Here is an 18,239-nt window from a genome sequence, read left to right on the forward strand (position 1 = left end):
GCATGTAATAATCCATGTTTTTGTGTTCTTTTATCCCCTTCTAGCCTTCCCATGGTTTGGCATGGATATTGGTGGGACTCTTGTTAAACTGGTCTACTTTGAACCAAAAGACATTACAGCTGAAGAGGAACAAGAAGAAGTGGAAAATCTAAAAAGCATTAGGAAGTACTTGACTTCCAATACAGCCTATGGTAAAACTGGAATTCGGGATGTCCACCTTGAACTGAAAAACTTGACTATGTGTGGGCGTAAAGGGAACCTTCATTTCATCCGTTTTCCAAGCTGTGCTATGCACAGATTCATACAGATGGGTAGTGAAAAAAACTTCTCAAGCTTGCACACCACGCTTTGTGCCACAGGAGGTGGAGCTTACAAGTTTGAGGAAGACTTTCGAATGGTACGTTGAACTTACACACAGCCCTGTTTATTCCCCCACCCCCACCCCCCACCCCCGTATTGCTGCCAAATCAAATACAGAGAGAATGTTTGGGTCGGTCAAACTTATGACTTTGTATTCTATTTTTATCACTTCAAACCAGCCAATATGCTTTTAAATTATGTTAACTGGGGGTGGGAGGGAGGAGGTGTTGCTTAGTGCAATGTGTCCTTTATAATGGAAGATGTTTCTCTGTGTCCTTGTTTCAAATGTGTCGTGAATAATTTCTCAGCTAAGAATTCTTCTGATAGACTTCTTGTGAAGTACATTGGCATTAAGACTAAATACAAGCATGGACAACTTTTGAGTGCTCAAGCCCCTAGTTTTCACATGCAGTTTTAATTAAGTCAAAGTATGTAAACTAGCTTTGGTATTTAACCACCACCACCACCACTATTATGAATTTGAACTATTTCTAAAATGCATATGTAGATTGGAAATTCTACACCTATCCATATATTCTCACTATATCTTGCCATTGGAGTATCTAGCTACAGCTGCTAAGAGCAGCAATCCAACAATTGCAATTGGAGAGCCACAACATTCCTACCCTGGCCTGTACGAAATAGGAAATCTAGGCTCTGCTCATATACCTGCACCCTAAAACTGTTGGTAAAGGAGGTGAAGGTGAAAGCATAAAGCAGTGTTTCTCAAACTCTGTTCCTCTAGGTATTTTGGATTTTAGCTCCCAGAAATCCCAGCCAGCTTACCAGTTGTTAGGAATTGTGGGAGCTGAAGTCCAAAACGCATGGAGGAGCAGAGTTTGAGAAACACTGGCATAGAGTATAGAAAAATGTGTTGAGAGAGCTAGAACTAAATAGTGAGTTGGTAACAGACACTGGCATCCTTTAATGCTAGGCTATTTACTACTGCTTGTATTGGGATACAAATACTCTACCAATTCTCTAATGCAGTGATTCCCAAATTCACCCTCCAAGTGTTTTGGACTTCAATTTCCAGAAACTTCAGTTGTCTTGGGCAGTGCTAAGGGATTCTGATGGCTGAAGTCCAAAAATCAAAATTTCTGGAAGAACAGAAAGAGTTTTCTTCAGTCTTTGCTCCTTTACATCTCCTAGCATTTACATCTGGGTAGGGAAAGTGTGGTGTATAGGCCTTGGTTTTGTAGCCCTCAACCTCCCAATTTTTATTATTAGATTTTAGTGTCATTTTGGACAGTATTCACTCAAGAAGTATGCTCATGCTACTCCCAAGTTTGAAAACCTATACTTGCAAATAGCATTGATGCTGGATATACAAGGCAGTGCGGTGATTCCCTACAGCCATTCCTACCCACACAATGAACATTCACATCATCATATCACCCACAAGGGAGAGGGGTTACAAACAGATACACCCATCCACGATCTACAACCTGAACAGGGCCTTTGACAGTAGGGAATTCTCTTGTTCATCTTCATGATTGTAAGCTGTTGCATTACTCACAAACAAGTTATTTAGAGAAAAACTGGAAAAACTGGTTGTGTTGGATGAGTAAGAACTGCAAACTTTTTTTTTAATCACCTCAAGAATCAAAAGCTTGTTGTATGGGAGGAATAGGAACTGTGAACTGATTTTGTGAATCACTTGGAGAACTAATAGGGAATTTATACTCTGCCTCCTTTCTGCCTTCCTGTTGATGGATATTTGTGAAACAGTAAATAGACTGCCAAAAAGATTATTTCAGGGCAATGAATTACTTTTTTAAAATCAATATCCTGAATTTTGTGTCATCGAAGATATACAGGTTGTGCATCCCTTATTCAGAAATCTGAAATATTCCAAAATTGTCCACATGAGTGACACCATGATTTTCTAATGATTCAGTGTACCCAAATTGTATCATGCAGAAAATTATTTAAAATATTATGTATAAAATTGCTTTCTGGCTAGGTGCATAAAGTGTATATGAAACCAGTGAATATTATATTTATACTGGGATCTCATTTCCAAGATTATGTACATATATACAAACACAAGTATTACAAAATCTGGGGAAATAATTTTTGAATTCCAAAATGTATAGTCCTGATCATTTCAGATAATAGATACTCAACCTATATATGGAAATTTCATGTTTCCAGCTGAGGTGAGTGCCTACACATGCTAAAGGCATCAGATACATCTGATCTTGGATGCTAAATAGATTCATTGCTGGTTAGTACATAGATGGGAGACCACCATCAATTACGACATGCTGTATTTCAGAAGAAGGAACTGGCAAAATCACCTTTTGAGTATACCTTGCCTAAGAAAACCCTATGAAATTCATGGGCTTACCATAAGTTGTCAGACACTTTGAAGACCCACACATTCACAAATTTTCTAAAACAGATGAGAAGTGTGTGGCCTTCTGGATACTCAACTGCAATTCAAGTCCTTCATCATTGACTATAATAGTTAGGACTAATGAGAGTTGTAGTCCAACATAACTAGAGAGCTACATGCTCCCCACTGTTACAAAAAGTAACAAAGAACTGGAATTTTCCCTTTTGACTTTGAAATGTTGCTTGAAAACTGAAATTCTCATAATTTTCTGTATCTTTTTAGAACAGGTACACAAAATATATGACTCTTCAGGTCTTGTTGAACTGTTCTCTAATCCTCTGTGACCTTTATTTCTTCTGGGACTGATGGTAGTTGGAGTGCAGCAACTGATTTAATACGACACCAGTTGTTCCCATGGGTGCTTTTATTTTTATTTTTTTAATTTTGCTTATCTAAATAATCAATCTAAAGTAAAAGACATGGATTTTTTAAAGTTGCTGTAAGAATGCAAACACTCTGATCTTATCTTTAGCTTTTCAAAAACTTACAAGTTTTCATTGTGTTCATGGTAATAGCTGCTTGCCTAAGGTAAAAGTTGAAACTGATACTTTCTTATTATATAACATCTATTTTCATATTCCTTGTTTTTCACTTTGTTGTGCCTTGTGCTAAAAGGGGCAGTAATTGTTCCAATTTCTCAATGGTTTCTTTTTACAATGATATCACTTTTAGCCTTTTTTTGTTTTATAAAAGATTTTGGTTTTGTAACTGTTTTAAAGTGCCATCAGACCACACTTTTTGAGAAGATTGAAAACTGTTTGAGTGTGATATCAGCCTTAATGGGTAGGTATCTATAGACGTTCCTTTCCCCCTACCATTTCCTCCTTATAGATTTTTGATATGATATAATTTGACCACAGTGATAGTGCACCCTGGCCTATGAGCATAACAGTGATTTTTTTCAAGGAGAGACAAAAGGCCATGGTCCAAATCTCAAATGCACAACAAAGCTTGACCTTTGTTTTGAATAAGACAGGCAACATTTTTAACTTGAAATTTCCTGTTCAAATAGTGTTTTTTTATTAGTGTAGTGATGGCCTGTTGTGCAATTCAAACAGTACAAAGTACCTCTTCAGAACCCCTTCACCCTCCCTCTTAGTTTTTATGCTGCATCAACATTATGCTCATGTGTTAACTTCTCTTCCAGATTGCTGACCTCCAACTTCATAAATTAGATGAATTGGACTGCTTGATCCAGGGTCTTCTCTATGTGGATTCTGTTGGTTTCAATGGCCAACCGGAGTGCTATTACTTTGAAAATGCTGCTGATCCTGAAAAATGTCAGAAGAAACCTTACTGCCTTGATAATCCATTTCCTATGCTGCTAGTGAATATAGGCTCTGGGGTCAGCATCTTGGCAGTATATTCCAAGGACAACTATAAGAGAGTTACAGGGACCAGGTGAATATACTGTGTTGAAAACAACTTCTTCCCCACTGAAAAAGGATAATAACCTGTCTACATCAAAGTGCCTGAATTACAAGGGGGCACTGGAAGTCGGATAAGAGCTTTTCATCACCTGAAGCATATGAGGCCAATAAATATAATAATTAATAAAATGGCACCGGTGTGTAAGAAAGGAAGTCAAGACAACATGGCTTGAGATTGTAATTGGAAACTGAATTACTCTAAAATGTCAGCCAGTATAATCAAGTAGAAAATTTTGGGAGACAGTTGTCTACAATGGATACATATATATAATCAAATATAATTTTATATATATATATATCTTCTCTTATTTTCCAGCTCAGAACTTTTAACATTTTGTTTTCAACAAAAGAATTTGTAATTTCTGCTGTGTTGTTATAAAGCCAAGTGAGTGTTGTATTAAGCAAGTAAAAACGGCAACCTGTGGCTTGCTTTTGTTATGCTTAGAGAGCAGTGAATCTCGTGCCTAAGAATCTAGTCAATTTGATTTTTAAGTTTTTAAAAAAATGTACGAGGTCATGTTAATATGCAGGATACAAGATAATCTCAGAAAAACCATCTATAAGAAAGAGAATGGAAGCTTTCACATCCAGTTGTATACTAAGCAAGTTGTTCTTAAGCTAACGCAGCCTGGAAAGTGATGCCCCATGTACTTGAGCATTTCTTTTAAAAATAATCTACCCCCAAATAATGTTAAGTTGAATATAGGCTACAGGGCCCTTTTGACTTAAATGCTATTTTGTCCCCCTGAAACAGAAAGAAAAAATTAAAATGGTAACATACATTATTTCCTGCTGTGTGAAATGTCACATATGGTCATTGCAAAACATACTGGTACTACCTACCAAGGGACAGGAAATGGTCTCCCAGCTATTAGAGCATGCCCGCCTCTGAACAGTCTTGTGGGACAGGGATCAACTAACCAATAAGTTTTAAATAGGAATGCATATGTTCTTCTCAACTATGACACAGTATCATCTGAGCTTGAAACAGGTCTTGATGCGGCAATAGGAATTAGGCAATAGGGGTTCCTTCCAGAATATGTAACAATGAATCCATCTAGGGTTGATCTTGCTGTTCTAAAAAAAATGAGCAGAGTATCTCCCTTCTCTCACAAATTTCAGAGACAGCTATCTAAATTGGTGTGGTGTTGAGGATACTTTGTAGCAGGGGTGCCGAACCTGCTGCCGCATTCCTGACTTCTGTTACTGTTTTCCCCCCAACTGCTGATAGTAGGAGTAAATAACAAAGTTCAGTAGAGAACAAGAGAGTGCACTGATGAGCTGAGATGGAGGGAAAGACTGGATCTTCACTCCGCTGACATTGTGTGTGACCCTTGGGCTGCTCGCCTTCTCTCTCCACTGCTCTTGCATTTCCCTAGAGCTGTAACTCAAGATGGCTTACCAAAATTAAGTCAAATACACATCTCTCCCTGTATGTGCACATTCAAGATAATAAGGCAGTATGTAACTACATTAACTTGCATATTGGTCTGATTAATATTGTCATTGTGCTTTCTTGAGATAGAAGAATTGGGCACATTAAGGCCATGCATGTATACAAATCCTTGTGCACGCTTTGTGGTGCAAAGAGACTCAGTGCTTGAATGAATATATGACCCATCCCATGGTGATTCTGCTGTACCACATCCATAAAATGTGACCAGGTTTAAAAACTGAATATCTCTGACTCCCTAGACTTATATTCCTTGGCAATTTCTCATGAAGTTGAAGGAAGATGTTTGAGGTTTCCAGAGAAAGGAAACATTCAGGAAGACAAGCAGTTATTAGGTGGCTAAAATTATGTCTTTCCCCATAGTCTTGGAGGTGGTACATTCCTGGGCCTGTGTTGTTTGCTGACGGGCTGTGAGACCTTTGAAGAAGCTTTAGAAATGGCAGCTAAAGGAGACAGCACTAATGTTGATAAACTGGTGAAAGATATTTATGGCGGAGACTATGAACGATTTGGCCTTCAAGGATCAGCTGTAGCATCAAGGTATGTATTAAGTGATTGTATAAAAGATTCAGTGGAGATCATGATGTACTTACTTGGCCTTTACATTGGGGAACCAATGTAGCCACCTTTGTCCTTCACTGTTTGTCTCTTGCCACAAAAAGAAGAGTGTATAGCAGTGCAAGCTTGTTAAATATATTCTAACATGAGCTGTTGTAGGAAGAGTGCGTTTTGTCAAGTATTTGAAGTAAACAGTGGAAATTGTGCTCTTCCATACAAATGGGACAGTGGGAGGAGAAAGTTTACAAGGTAAGAATTTAAAAATTAGCATATTGTGTCCTAAGAACAGCAACACAATGGCACAGATGATCAGTTGACCTGCAGTGCCATGCAAAATAGTCAGCAAACTGCAGTTAGGTGTGTGTGCTGCAGCCTGTGTTGACTTATTACAGTTTCTGGACATAATACTCAAGTATGCTTGGCACTAACCCTCTTTTGTTGCTTTAAATCAGGGTTGCATGTTTGGTCAAAGGGCCATTTTTGGCGTCTTCCATTCCTGCCCAGGTTGCATCACTGTCCTTTTTTGGTAACTGAAAGTAATGTTTTGGGAACAAGAAATCATTTCTCTACATTTCTCTACAGTTTTCAGAGTGTGTTTCTGTTCTGTGGGAGAGAAGCATTAGAAATCAAGTTTTTTATTCGCTGGAATAATTATTTAGTTGCACAGGAAACCTTGCAAGCCTTCATATATAGCCTGTGGACCACATTGTTCTCACTTTGTCTTAAACCTTGGTAAGACCCTAAAACCACAGCAAAGCCATAGCTAGTGTTGCTGAACCAGATTGTTCCCAAGGAGATGGATATTATTTTAATGCTAAACTATGATGAACCTACACCATAGTGTTACATATCTAATTACTTTTTGGTATCCTGATTGTAGCTGATCCTTAACTATGTGTTTAATTATGAAGGCCTAAAATATTGCATGCAAAAGCATGCAATTTGATCCTGTTAGCTCCCACCCCATTTGTCAGGGAAATTGCTTCAAGAATGTCTGCAGATATATATACAAACCATTCTTAACTAATGACTTCTGCATTCCAAATGGTCTATGTTAAACCGAGTTTAGTCAACACATGCAAAGTTTGAAAATCTCAAGGAAGAGAAAAGATCTGGGGGGAAGAATCTGGGACTTGATGAGTTACTGGTGAAGAGGGGATTAAGCATCCCATCTAGTTCTGTACTTCAACTCATTACCCTCACCCCATCCCTTCAGCAATGGAAAATAAAGGAATTTTGGCCCTTATATGTAGTGTTTACATGGCTAATAAACTATTGTCAAACAGGAAGAGTCCTCATGATTGAGACTAGTTGATTTCAGTGTCTATCCAGTGATTGAAATAAGATTTCCTTGCTTTTAGGATGCATCATTGTTAACTTTAATCTCACATTACAAAATAGATTCCCCTTCTTAACAGTATATGCATATATTATTCAACATCTTCACTGTCCATTTCATATCCCAACATTACTTGAAGCATCACATGAATTTTATTCTATGATTATGCTCACTCATAAGTATCTACAGTGCAACAAAGAAAGTTTTCAATTTAAATAGAATTACTTTCATACAAAATTACTCTATCTTACTACAGAGAGCAATTCTGATCATTTTCTTAGGGTTAATGTCCATGGTTTGCCTTTCAAATCAATGACATATATTTAAAAGTTTATTTAAAGGACCGGGCTGTGGCGCAGCTGGTTAGTAGCCAGCTGCAAAAAGTCACTACTGACTGAGAAGTCATGAGTCTGAAGCCAGCCTGAGTCAGAGTTAGCTCCCGACCATGAAAAGTCTAGCTTGCTGTTGACCTACCGTGTTTTCCCGAAAATAAGACAGTGTCTTATATTAATTTTTGCTCCCAAAGATGCTCTAGGTCTTATTTTCAGGGGCTGTCTTATTTTTCCATGAAGAAGAATTCGCATTTATTGTTGAACAAAAAAAAGAAGAACATTTATTGTATACTGTACAGTAGTTGTCATCACAAACCAGCATAACCAAACAAACTGTGAATCCTATCAAGAATTTCTTGTTACTACCATTATTTCCATGTACATACATTTACCGATCCTGCATGCCCTGGTGTTCTGTTTGGAGGGCATGCTTCCAAACAAAAACTTTGCCAGGTCTTACTTTCGGGGGAGGCCTTATATTGAGCAATTCAGCAAAACCTCTACTAGGTCTTATTTTCTGGGGATGTCTTATTTTAGGGGAAACAGGGTATGCAGCCCGAAAGACAGTTGCATCTGTCGAGTAGGAAATTTAGGTACCGCTTTATGCGGGGAGGCTAATTTAACTAATTTAAGACACCATAAAACCTTCCAACAGTGTGCGGAAGAATAAGGAAGTAATCAATCAAGGACTCGGTGTCACAAGTGGACGATGAAGTGGCAGTTCCCCCTGTGGCCGGAATCAAGCATGCCCTCATGAAGCCAGAAGTTGGAATGTTAAATTGCCTCTGTGTCTGTCTATATATGTCGTATGTCTATTGGCATTGAATGTTTGCCATGTATATGTGTGCATTATGATCTGCCCTTCGGGGCAGATCATAATAAAATAAATAAATCTCACACAAATGGTTCAAAAACATATTTTTAGAAACTTTAGCCTTTCTGAAATATATATGAAAGATCTTATACTCTAGTATTCTCACACAGCTTTGGAAACATGATGAGTAAAGAAAAGAGGGACTCCATCAGTAAGGAAGACCTAGCAAGAGCGACGTTGGTTACCATCACCAATAATATTGGCTCCATTGCTCGGATGTGTGCTCTCAATGAGGTAAGAGTGTTCATTAACAGGCTGTCAAACCTACCCTTGTGCTACTCTAAAACACATAGATATCTGATTTATGTGACTTATATGACGGATGGAAATAACTGAAACTGTTATGGTGTGCTGTGAGATGAATCCATTATGGTTTCATAAGGATTTCCCCCCTTTAGCAGTTCAGAAGTTACAGTTAAGATTTCATACACATATTGCAGGAGTGGAAATCATGCAATCTTTCAGTTATTGTTGGCATGCAACTTCCATCAGCTTTAACCACCATTACCTGTAATGATGGACACTGGGAATTGGTCTTACGTCTCAAGGATTACAGCCTTTACCCAGTGTTTTCCCGCATTCTTGTTCTTAACTACCCACAATGATTATCTGTGTCTTTTTCAAGACTTGCCTGCCAAATTTATTTTTTTGGGCCCCCACTAGTTACGGTGGAATTCTCTGAAATCAGATCATGTTAGGGATGTGCCATTGTTGTAAAGCCATTAGTATTACTTTTGTATGTCACCTTGTCTTTTTGTTTCAATTCTTCCCCACGCTTAGAATTGAATTGCTTGTCATCCAGTCCTGTATTTTGATGTTTTTGTATTACTGAATTTATTATTAAAAGAAAGAGTCCCTTCCCCTCCTAATCTTTACTTGAGACATATTATAGAGAAAAACTTTCATAACCTTTTAAATCAAACCACGAGGACTTCTACATGGTTGAGAAAAACTGGTTTGATAAAGCTATTATGCCATCCAGAAGGAGTTGTTACTTCTACACCTATAAATTGTGTAGTCTAGTGGAGCTGTTGGAGTGTTGGGAGTTCCAGTTTTAAATCATTGTTCAACAGTAATGCTCAATTGTACTTTAGAAAAGGTGTTAGCAACCTATAAAGCATGTAGTGGTTGTGAGGCTATATATATTGGAATCAGAATTAGCCACTGTAGGAAATGAGTAACTGTCTGCCCAAAGACACAAGTCTTTGTTCTACTCTTTAGTAGTAAGTATTAAGTAGTTATCAATATGTGTGATCACATCATAGATTTATTTACATCTTCTCCACTTCTTGGATGTATCATTTGTGGGTTAGAAAGTAACCTGTTACACTTTTAAAATATTATTTAACATAACTAGGAGGGAAATAGGGATGAGAAGACACATGGGTATGTTTTTTGATGGCAGCAATGTGTCTGCCATAATACCAATGAAAGGTGAGATCATAAACAGGTTATCAATTTAAGAATTCAAGACATTTACCATTATTCCCATTTATATTCCTAAATGACACAAAATAATGTTTGTTCAGGATCTCATTGGAAACCACTTCCAGGTCTTTCTTCTCTTTGCTTTCAGCTTCTTTACAGTGTTGCCTTGTGGCATGGAGTTCAAGCAGCATTGTACAGGGCTATCAAAGCGCAGAGAGTCGACTTCAATGAGCAACTTTGGTTGCTTTTAACAGGAGGAGATGGTCACTTTTGTTGGTATATTTAGTGACCTCAACAAGGCAGTTATTGTTCAGCTTCAGATACTTATGTAAATTATATGTATAATGACAGCATAAGCCTACTCTCTGAGATTCTTCTAAAGATATAAATATTGTGATTGTGGTGAAAAGTGAACTTCAGAAAAGTGTCATGTAAATAGTAAACATTTTGAGTGTTTCTTAATTTTACTAGAGTATGGATTCCAGAGAAAGCACTAAGTTGCCAGAGACAGGATTGTATGTTTATGGTTAGCACTTGTTCTTCTCATGTTAGCACTTTGAGGATTTTCAAGCAGAAATAATCAGCAGTGATTAACAAAGAAGAAAAATGTGGTGCTTGTTTAATCACTAAGCTCAAGGGTGTTAATTAGACTGTCAGCTTCAAGAATGAAACTGCACAATTGGAATCAAGCTTTCAGTGGCATAAATAGTGTGATTTTAACATTTTTCCATCACCTTCTGTCTAGAGCAGTTAGTCATTTTAAACAATAATGGATACCGCACAGCATTTCAGATTAAGCTTGTCATACAACCAGCAAGGAAGAAAAATGTCTTCCTTCTCATATATAAAATAAATAGGTTTGACCCAAAAACAATTCTGAAATTATGCCTTTGGTATATATTTAGTTGGTAGGAAGATAGTAAATACTGAGAGCAAAACATAGATTTCTTGTGTCTTCCATTTAAGGCACTGAATTTCAAATTCAGCTCTCCTGGGTTTTCCAGACCAACCTTCAGCATTTCACCAAACAGCCACGGCTTCTCCTTGACATCATTATTTCCCTCACTTTCTAGATGGTTTCTTTCCCAAGTCAAAATGCCCCTCCAAAGGTTATGAAATAGCTTCTCTAAAGGCTATTAACAGTAAAATGATATATGCTGTTATTTTGGGGCCCATCCTTGCCCACCCTAGGAATATAACCTCCAAGAATTTCTCTGAAATGTGCTGGACTTAAAAAGATTTTCCTGCTTTTCGTCGGTAGTTGTCCCTCCAAGTTTACAGTTATGACTTTTGCAAATGATTAAAATTGTCTCTTTAGGAGGAATCTCCAGGCCACACATTACAATTGTAATCTAGTCAGGCAGACTTGTAAAAAAGTATAGAACCAGGTATCTTGTGGATATATTCAAAAATTATGTTCTTATTTTGCATGTTCAGCTTTCAAAAATAAATAGCATTAATTAAATGGAGGAGAAAGTGGAATGACTGTAGAAAACAGTAGCAGTATGCATTTTGCAGTGTTTCCCAGAAAATGTCTTTCTGTCTAAATAAGATTGAGATGTTTTTGTTGCTATTTTAACACCTCATGTTTGAAAGACACAGAATGAATCCGTGTAGCTGTGAACACAGTTGTGAAACTTTTTAGTTGAAAGGGGTATCTTTTCAAACGTAATTATTTCACTTAAATTTTACAGAACATTGACAGAGTGGTGTTCGTTGGAAACTTTTTGAGAATCAACATGGTTGCTATGAAGGTACTAGCCTACGCTATGGACTATTGGTCAAAGGGTCAACTTAAAGCTCTCTTCTTGGAACATGAGGTAAAGAGTTTTAAAAATAAGGTGATACTAACTTTGCTTAACTAGTCATGTAAATCTTGCGAGATTTAAATTGCTACCAATTTTGTCCAGTCTTGAAAACATGAGTGGAAGGAAAGGTATGTAATGTATCCATTCAAATACAGATTTGACATCTGTTGCAATGTTAGATATGGAACTAACTGGACAGGAGAGGCAAGAATGAACAGAAACCTCAGTCAGAGGAATGGAGAGAAAAGTAATTTTCCACAGCTCTTTGCACACCCTCATATATTCCTACATCTACCTGCACCACTTTTCACCCTATTCTGAAGGGTTTTTCCGTACACGGGAGTATATGGGATGGGTTGGAAGAGAGTCACAGAAAATCTCCTTCTTCACTTAGCTAATGGAAGTTGCTACTGGATCAAAGAGCCTCCCAGCCATGGTTAGCTGCCTATCATATTCAAAGGATAACACTAGATAACAAAAATGTGGAGGGGGGATCTGTTCCTGGTTTGAAAGTATTATTTCCTGTTTAATTGTTCAGTACTTATTTTGAAAGCAGTTATACTCCAGAAACTACTTTGAAATCAATTGTTATACTCCAGAAACTTTGTTTTTGTGACTGCCACACTATGTTGAATTGGTTGAGACTCGATGAAATATTCATTGAAAAACTATAGCAGAATGTCCTGTGTTTAATAAGCTTTTTCCAATGATAGAACCAACTAAGAAATGACATTTATAATCTAGGAACAAAAATCGTGTGATATAGTGTAATCAATGAAGATGTCACTAAACTGTATTAAGAAGGCAAAGTAAACTGCTGCAGATTGTTCAGTTGACATTGACAAATAAAACAATAGAAGCTGCCATGTGGAGTTGGAGGGATATATAAATACGACCTTCGTATGGAGGCAAGCACTGAATTATAAGGATAGTGCGTATATGCCTATGAGAGGGGGGGGGGCAGAAACAAAGATTTGGATGCAGCATCTTGTAGACCGGGGTGGACAATATGTGGCCCATAAGCCTCATGCACCCCTTAGGGTCCTGGGACATTTCAAAGGTCTATTTTAGAGCTTCTGAAAGATGAATGTAGCCCATCAACTTCCCACAATCGCCTGCCCTTGTTGTCAACAAACACAACTTGTATACTATAGTTCAGCTGTTTTTCTTGAATACACATCTATTTTGGTCATATAAAGCAGTTTTATTAAAATTGCTTTATTACGGGTCAGATGATGCAGATAGCTCATAACATGGCAATAGTCACCTGGTGGAATTATTTAAAATAGCTTTTAGTGGTCTATGTACATTTTGGCCTTAGAGCAGCCTTTTCTTCTTTGTGGTCTCTGCAAAATCTTAAACCTATCCCATACTGTGAGAGGCCTTTTCCACCTATTGCCATGTCACATTGACCATAAGTGTGTGTTGGCGTTTAAAAACCAGCCCATTGCTTATGGGCATTTGTGAGATATCTTTTACTCAACATCTTGTTTTCAGAACATTTTAAAACAACCCATTGTATTTTCATGGTCCGTTTCCTAGCGTTTAATAGCATTTCTGAGTATCTAGTAAAACAGAAATGCAGGTGCCTGCTCTCTGACTTATTGATAACTTTACAGTATCTCTGTGAGATTCCTCATATAGTTAGATGCCTGGCAGCCAAAATAGCCTTTTATTTTGTGTGACATTTGTGTAATATTGGGATGATGGCTTAAACTCAAGTAATTTTACTAATATGCTTTTTTATCATGTTTCCCCTAAACACTTTGAAGGGTTATTTTGGTGCTGTTGGGGCTCTTCTGGAATTGCTGAAGATGACAGATCATCAATGATTTTGGGCCCAAGAACTGCAGAAGCTGCTGCAAGATGGACAGCTGCTAGGAGGATGGGAAAGAAGCCATGATGGACGTTTTACATGCTGGATTTGTAAATAATAATTTAAACGCCTTTTTTGCTAATCTTTTAACTTTGGGTTGGATGTTAACTTCAGAATTTTTACTAGGAATCTAAAAAGGCATTTTTATCTGTATACATTTTTAAGGAAAAAAATGTGCAATGTGGCCAAATGTGGCAAATGTTTATGGACGGTGTCTAAAGCATGGATACTGTGTGGGAAAAGGACCTAAGATATGTGACACTGGTATTATTATTATTATTATTATTATTATTATTATTATTATTATTATTATTTTCTTCTGGGGTTTACTGATCTAGTGTGATAATTATTCATTTAGTAATTGCTCTAGGAGATTTTTTAAAATCTTTCATGACGTTTCATGATCGCTGTTGGTTTCAAATGAAACTGCAAAACTGGCATTTAGTGTGAACACTAAAGTAATGAATCTTGCTGCCTTCATCTTTTATTTGACTGTTTTTCCCATCTTCCCCAAAGTGACTTCCTTTCTTTTACTGGCTATGTTGGCAATAATGAAAAGTGCTGTCAGATGTGCCATCAATTTTATTGAGAATAAGGAGAATACCTCAAGCTCTCTCAATATAACACTCTCTTTCTGGAAATTCCCATGCTTGCAGTTCTGGAAACCCATTCCTTATAGCTCTGGAAAACTTGATTTGTAGCGCTCTGAGATGAATATGTTTGATTTTTGGCAGGGAAAAAGGCCTAATTCCCAGAAACAGCAGATGAGGGGTTGAACTTGTTCTTACATAATTACATTCTTCTTCATAGAGGTGAGCTATTTGTCTCTTGTACATGCCAACTTGCTATTTGCAGCCCCCCCCCCCTTTTATGGAGTAGCATTCAGTTATGGGAGCCGCCACCAGCAATCTGAAATAGTACAATCCAGAAATATATTCATCACTTTATACACTTTTTGTGAGAATTAAGCCTTAAATAAGTTTTCAATTTGAGAAATACTTCAAATGGAAGTAATACAAGACAAATGATATGCCATATTCTTGTTGTCTTTAAAAATGTTGAACATGTCAGTGTCTGATGTTGAGAGTAATGTATATTGATTCCTAAAAATTAATATTGGTTTTAACCACAAAAAACGATTAGCAGTATAAAAAGTTCATGTTTTTAAAAGTAAGGTATATAAATACATGCCAAAAATAAAGTGTTCAATTAGAAATGATGGATTTTGCAATGAACGGTATTCCTGACAGATGTATTATCTACACTGTTGACTGATGTTGTAAGAACTGTTCTGCTGTCACATGCTTTACACAGTCCACTGGAGGACAGTGTAAGTTTAAAGAAGCAAATGTTCTCTAATTAATTGGAATGCTTTGTTTGGAATACTCTGTGTGATTCCTTTACCTGAAACTCTTAATAAATTAATTCAAACTGTTCACTCACCTGGCTAAAATAAAAGCCCATTACTGTTGTGATGGTTTCTTAAAGCTACATGCAGTCTTCATTCTCTCATTTGAGTCAAACAATACAATGCCCTGTTTTAAGGTGCTTTCTGTACAAACAAAATGTTGGAGTCTTCATATTTACTAGGAAGGAAAAAAATCAATTGACCATGCAACACACATGTGTCTGGTCCTGATCATCTGTGCTTCTATATTTGAGTCTTTGCCATTACAGTAGAGTCTCACTTATCCAACACTCGCTTATCCAACATTCTGGATTATCCAACGCATTTTTGTAGTCAATGTTTTCAATACATCGTGATATTTTGGTGCTAAATTTGTAAATACAGTAATTACTACATAGCATTACTGTGTACTGAACTACTTTTTCTATCATATTTGTTGTATAACATGATGTTTTGGTGATTAATTTGTAAAATCATATCCTAATTTGATGTTTAATAGGCTTTTCCTTAATCCCTCCTTATTATCCAACATATTCGCTTATCCAACATTCTGCTGGCCCGTTTATGTTGGATAAGTGAGACTCTACTGTATTTCTTAAAATGTAGAATTCTGTAAATGAGTGTAGGAAGTATACAGATGGACCAGCATCATTTTCTATACCAGTCTTGTTTTGAATGACTATTCATACACTTGTTTTTCCTTTGATTAATGAAATCATTGAAATGGTCTATTCTAACCAACATTATTGAAATAGTCTATTCTAACCAACAGAATAGACTGAGATGATACAGTACTTTGAACCAGGCTTTCCACACTGTAAAATTGATGCAATTACATCATTTGGAATTGCTGTTCCAGGAGGAAGGGGGGAAATGGGGTGGTATGGGTAGGGAGAGATGCACTTCTAAGGAATGCATGAAGCGTCATATATGGTAAAGTGAGTTTTGGAATAATGTATATCAAGATAAGACTTGTATGGCAAAAGTTTGTTAATTGAATAGATGTAGCCATGTGTGTGAAATTCGTTCCTACTGTTTTTCCTGTTTCTTTTGTGTCTTCCGTTTATTTAGAAGCACGAAACAGGGAGCCCCCTCCCAACACAGAAATCTGCTTTTGTGTCGAGACAAAATTGCCTCCTTGCCTGCATGTAGGCAGGCCTGGAGCCAGACTGCAGACACACTCTGGGCCTGCCTGCAGTTTCTGCCACACACACACACACTTCAAGAGTGTGTTGGGCGTGTTTGGCGGCTGGCAGGGCTTGCAGGTGACTTCCAGGCCTGCCTGTATGCCCTGCCACACACTCTCAGAGAGTGTGGTGGGGCATGTGTGGCGGTTGGCAAGATGTGCAGACAGGCTCAGAGTGTGCCTGCAGCTGAATGTCTTACTCCAGAGGTGCAACAGCAGGTGCCAACAGGTAAGATGAATGCCAGTAGACAGTAGATGGGCCCTGATCCGAAAAATAATCCTGATTTTGGGAGGCTCTTGAAAATGGATTGGGGCTCCAAACAAAAGCTGGACACAAAATGGGGCAACGTTTACCCCGAAAGCACAAGACTAAATGGATGTATCAACGAAAATTTTAAAATAAAAATAAAAAATAAACAAAAAGATAGACCATCATCATAGCTACACACTTAAAGTAAAAGATGAAAGTGTTTCTAATAGGATATAATTTGCATCCTGTCTTCTTTCCTCTAAATATTTTACTTGTCAGCTGTAAATCAAAATATTTGACTCATGTTCAAAACAGCACAAGTCCAAATGTAATTCTTTGCCAGAATATCATGACAATGATAGTTAACATTGACATGTTTTTTTATTAGCATTTGCTTTCAAAAAATCATGATTATTTTGGCAAAAAAATACACATTTCTTATTTGCTGTTGCTGAAATTGCTGCTTTGCAGCTAATCAAATATTGGAAACCATAATCTCGGGATCACTAACAGGTGGAAAATTCAGGCCATTTTGCACACTTTCTAACCATACTGCAACTACAGCATTGCAAACACTGATTGGTCACAATCACTATCAGATAGGACTAGTTTTAACATTTTCTGCAGAGATTCCAAAGAAAGATGACTACAATAATTCCATAGAAGCAGAAATGTTATTTATTGAAGTCATTTTAACCATTTACAACTACTGACGATAGAACAGAGTATAATTGACCCCCATAATACACAAGCTTGTAGTGTGTCGATTTCGTTATACACAAAAACACCATGGATGTAAGTGGGGGCAGCAAGAGAGCAGGTTACCTGTGCTGAGCTCCTGAAAGCAGTACCCTACCTGGATGTCAAATTTAGTTGGAAGTTGGGCTGCATGGAGCTATGTGCTTCTTGCCTAAAGCAGGAAGCAAATTCATTTTTGGTAGAAGTGGCAGAAGTGTGACAGACTTCTCTTGGCACAGAAGAAAGCAAACTCCTTTCTTAACACAGAGAAGTGACTGAAGCCTGGCTGCGTTCTCTCAACAGAGGAAGGAACTGAATTCTTTCTCAACAGAAAGAAGGGGTGGAAACCTGGTTGTGCGGAAGCAGGCACCTCTTGGCCAAAGAAAGACGAGGGTGCATCTACAGTGTAGAATGAAGTAGCTTGACACCACTTTAAGTGCCATGGAGTCCCAGGAACTGTAATTTTACAAGGTCTTCAGTCTTCCCTGCCAAAGAGTGCTGTGTCCTTTCCAAATTACAACTGCCATTATTCCAGAACATTGAGTCACGGCAGTTAAAACTGTGTCAAACTGCATTCATTCTACAGTGTAGATGCACCCAGAGACATCTTCCTCTACTAAGAAAGATTCTGCACTCCAGGGCAGACATCACTTTTAGTTCAGCATGACTTTCTGTCTCTGTGATAATTGGATTTTTAAAAATTTGGCTTGTGGAAACAAAGCTTGGTGATAAAGCTTTATTTGAGACTCCTTTTCCCCATGATAACGCTTCCAAGAGTGAATTTCCCTTCTTAGGAGC

The 18,239-nt window shown here is 37.6% G+C and overlaps 1 protein-coding gene and 1 non-coding gene across 3 annotated transcripts in view; both read left to right on the forward strand.

Annotated features, from left to right (window-relative positions):
- Nucleotides 1–15,350, forward strand: part of pank1 (pantothenate kinase 1) — a 37,579-nt gene extending 22,229 nt beyond the window's left edge. For both annotated transcript variants that reach the window (XM_062976188.1, XM_062976189.1), the window contains exons 2-7: nt 45–397; nt 3,909–4,162; nt 6,008–6,184; nt 8,858–8,981; nt 11,870–11,995; nt 13,756–15,350. In XM_062976188.1, the coding sequence (XP_062832258.1) occupies nt 45–397; nt 3,909–4,162; nt 6,008–6,184; nt 8,858–8,981; nt 11,870–11,995; nt 13,756–13,815 (1,094 nt within the window). In that variant the 3' untranslated portion in view covers nt 13,816–15,350. The remainder of the gene's footprint in view (nt 1–44; nt 398–3,908; nt 4,163–6,007; nt 6,185–8,857; nt 8,982–11,869; nt 11,996–13,755) is intronic.
- mir107 (microRNA mir-107) lies at nt 10,307–10,397 on the forward strand. Its single transcript, NR_129825.1, has one exon. It is a non-coding gene; the product is annotated as a microRNA mir-107 (primary transcript).
- Nucleotides 15,351–18,239: the final 2,889 nt, after the last annotated feature.

The sequence above is a fragment of the Anolis carolinensis genome, chromosome 3 (assembly GCF_035594765.1).
Source record: "Anolis carolinensis isolate JA03-04 chromosome 3, rAnoCar3.1.pri, whole genome shotgun sequence".
Classification (NCBI taxonomy): Eukaryota; Metazoa; Chordata; class Lepidosauria; order Squamata; family Dactyloidae; genus Anolis; species Anolis carolinensis.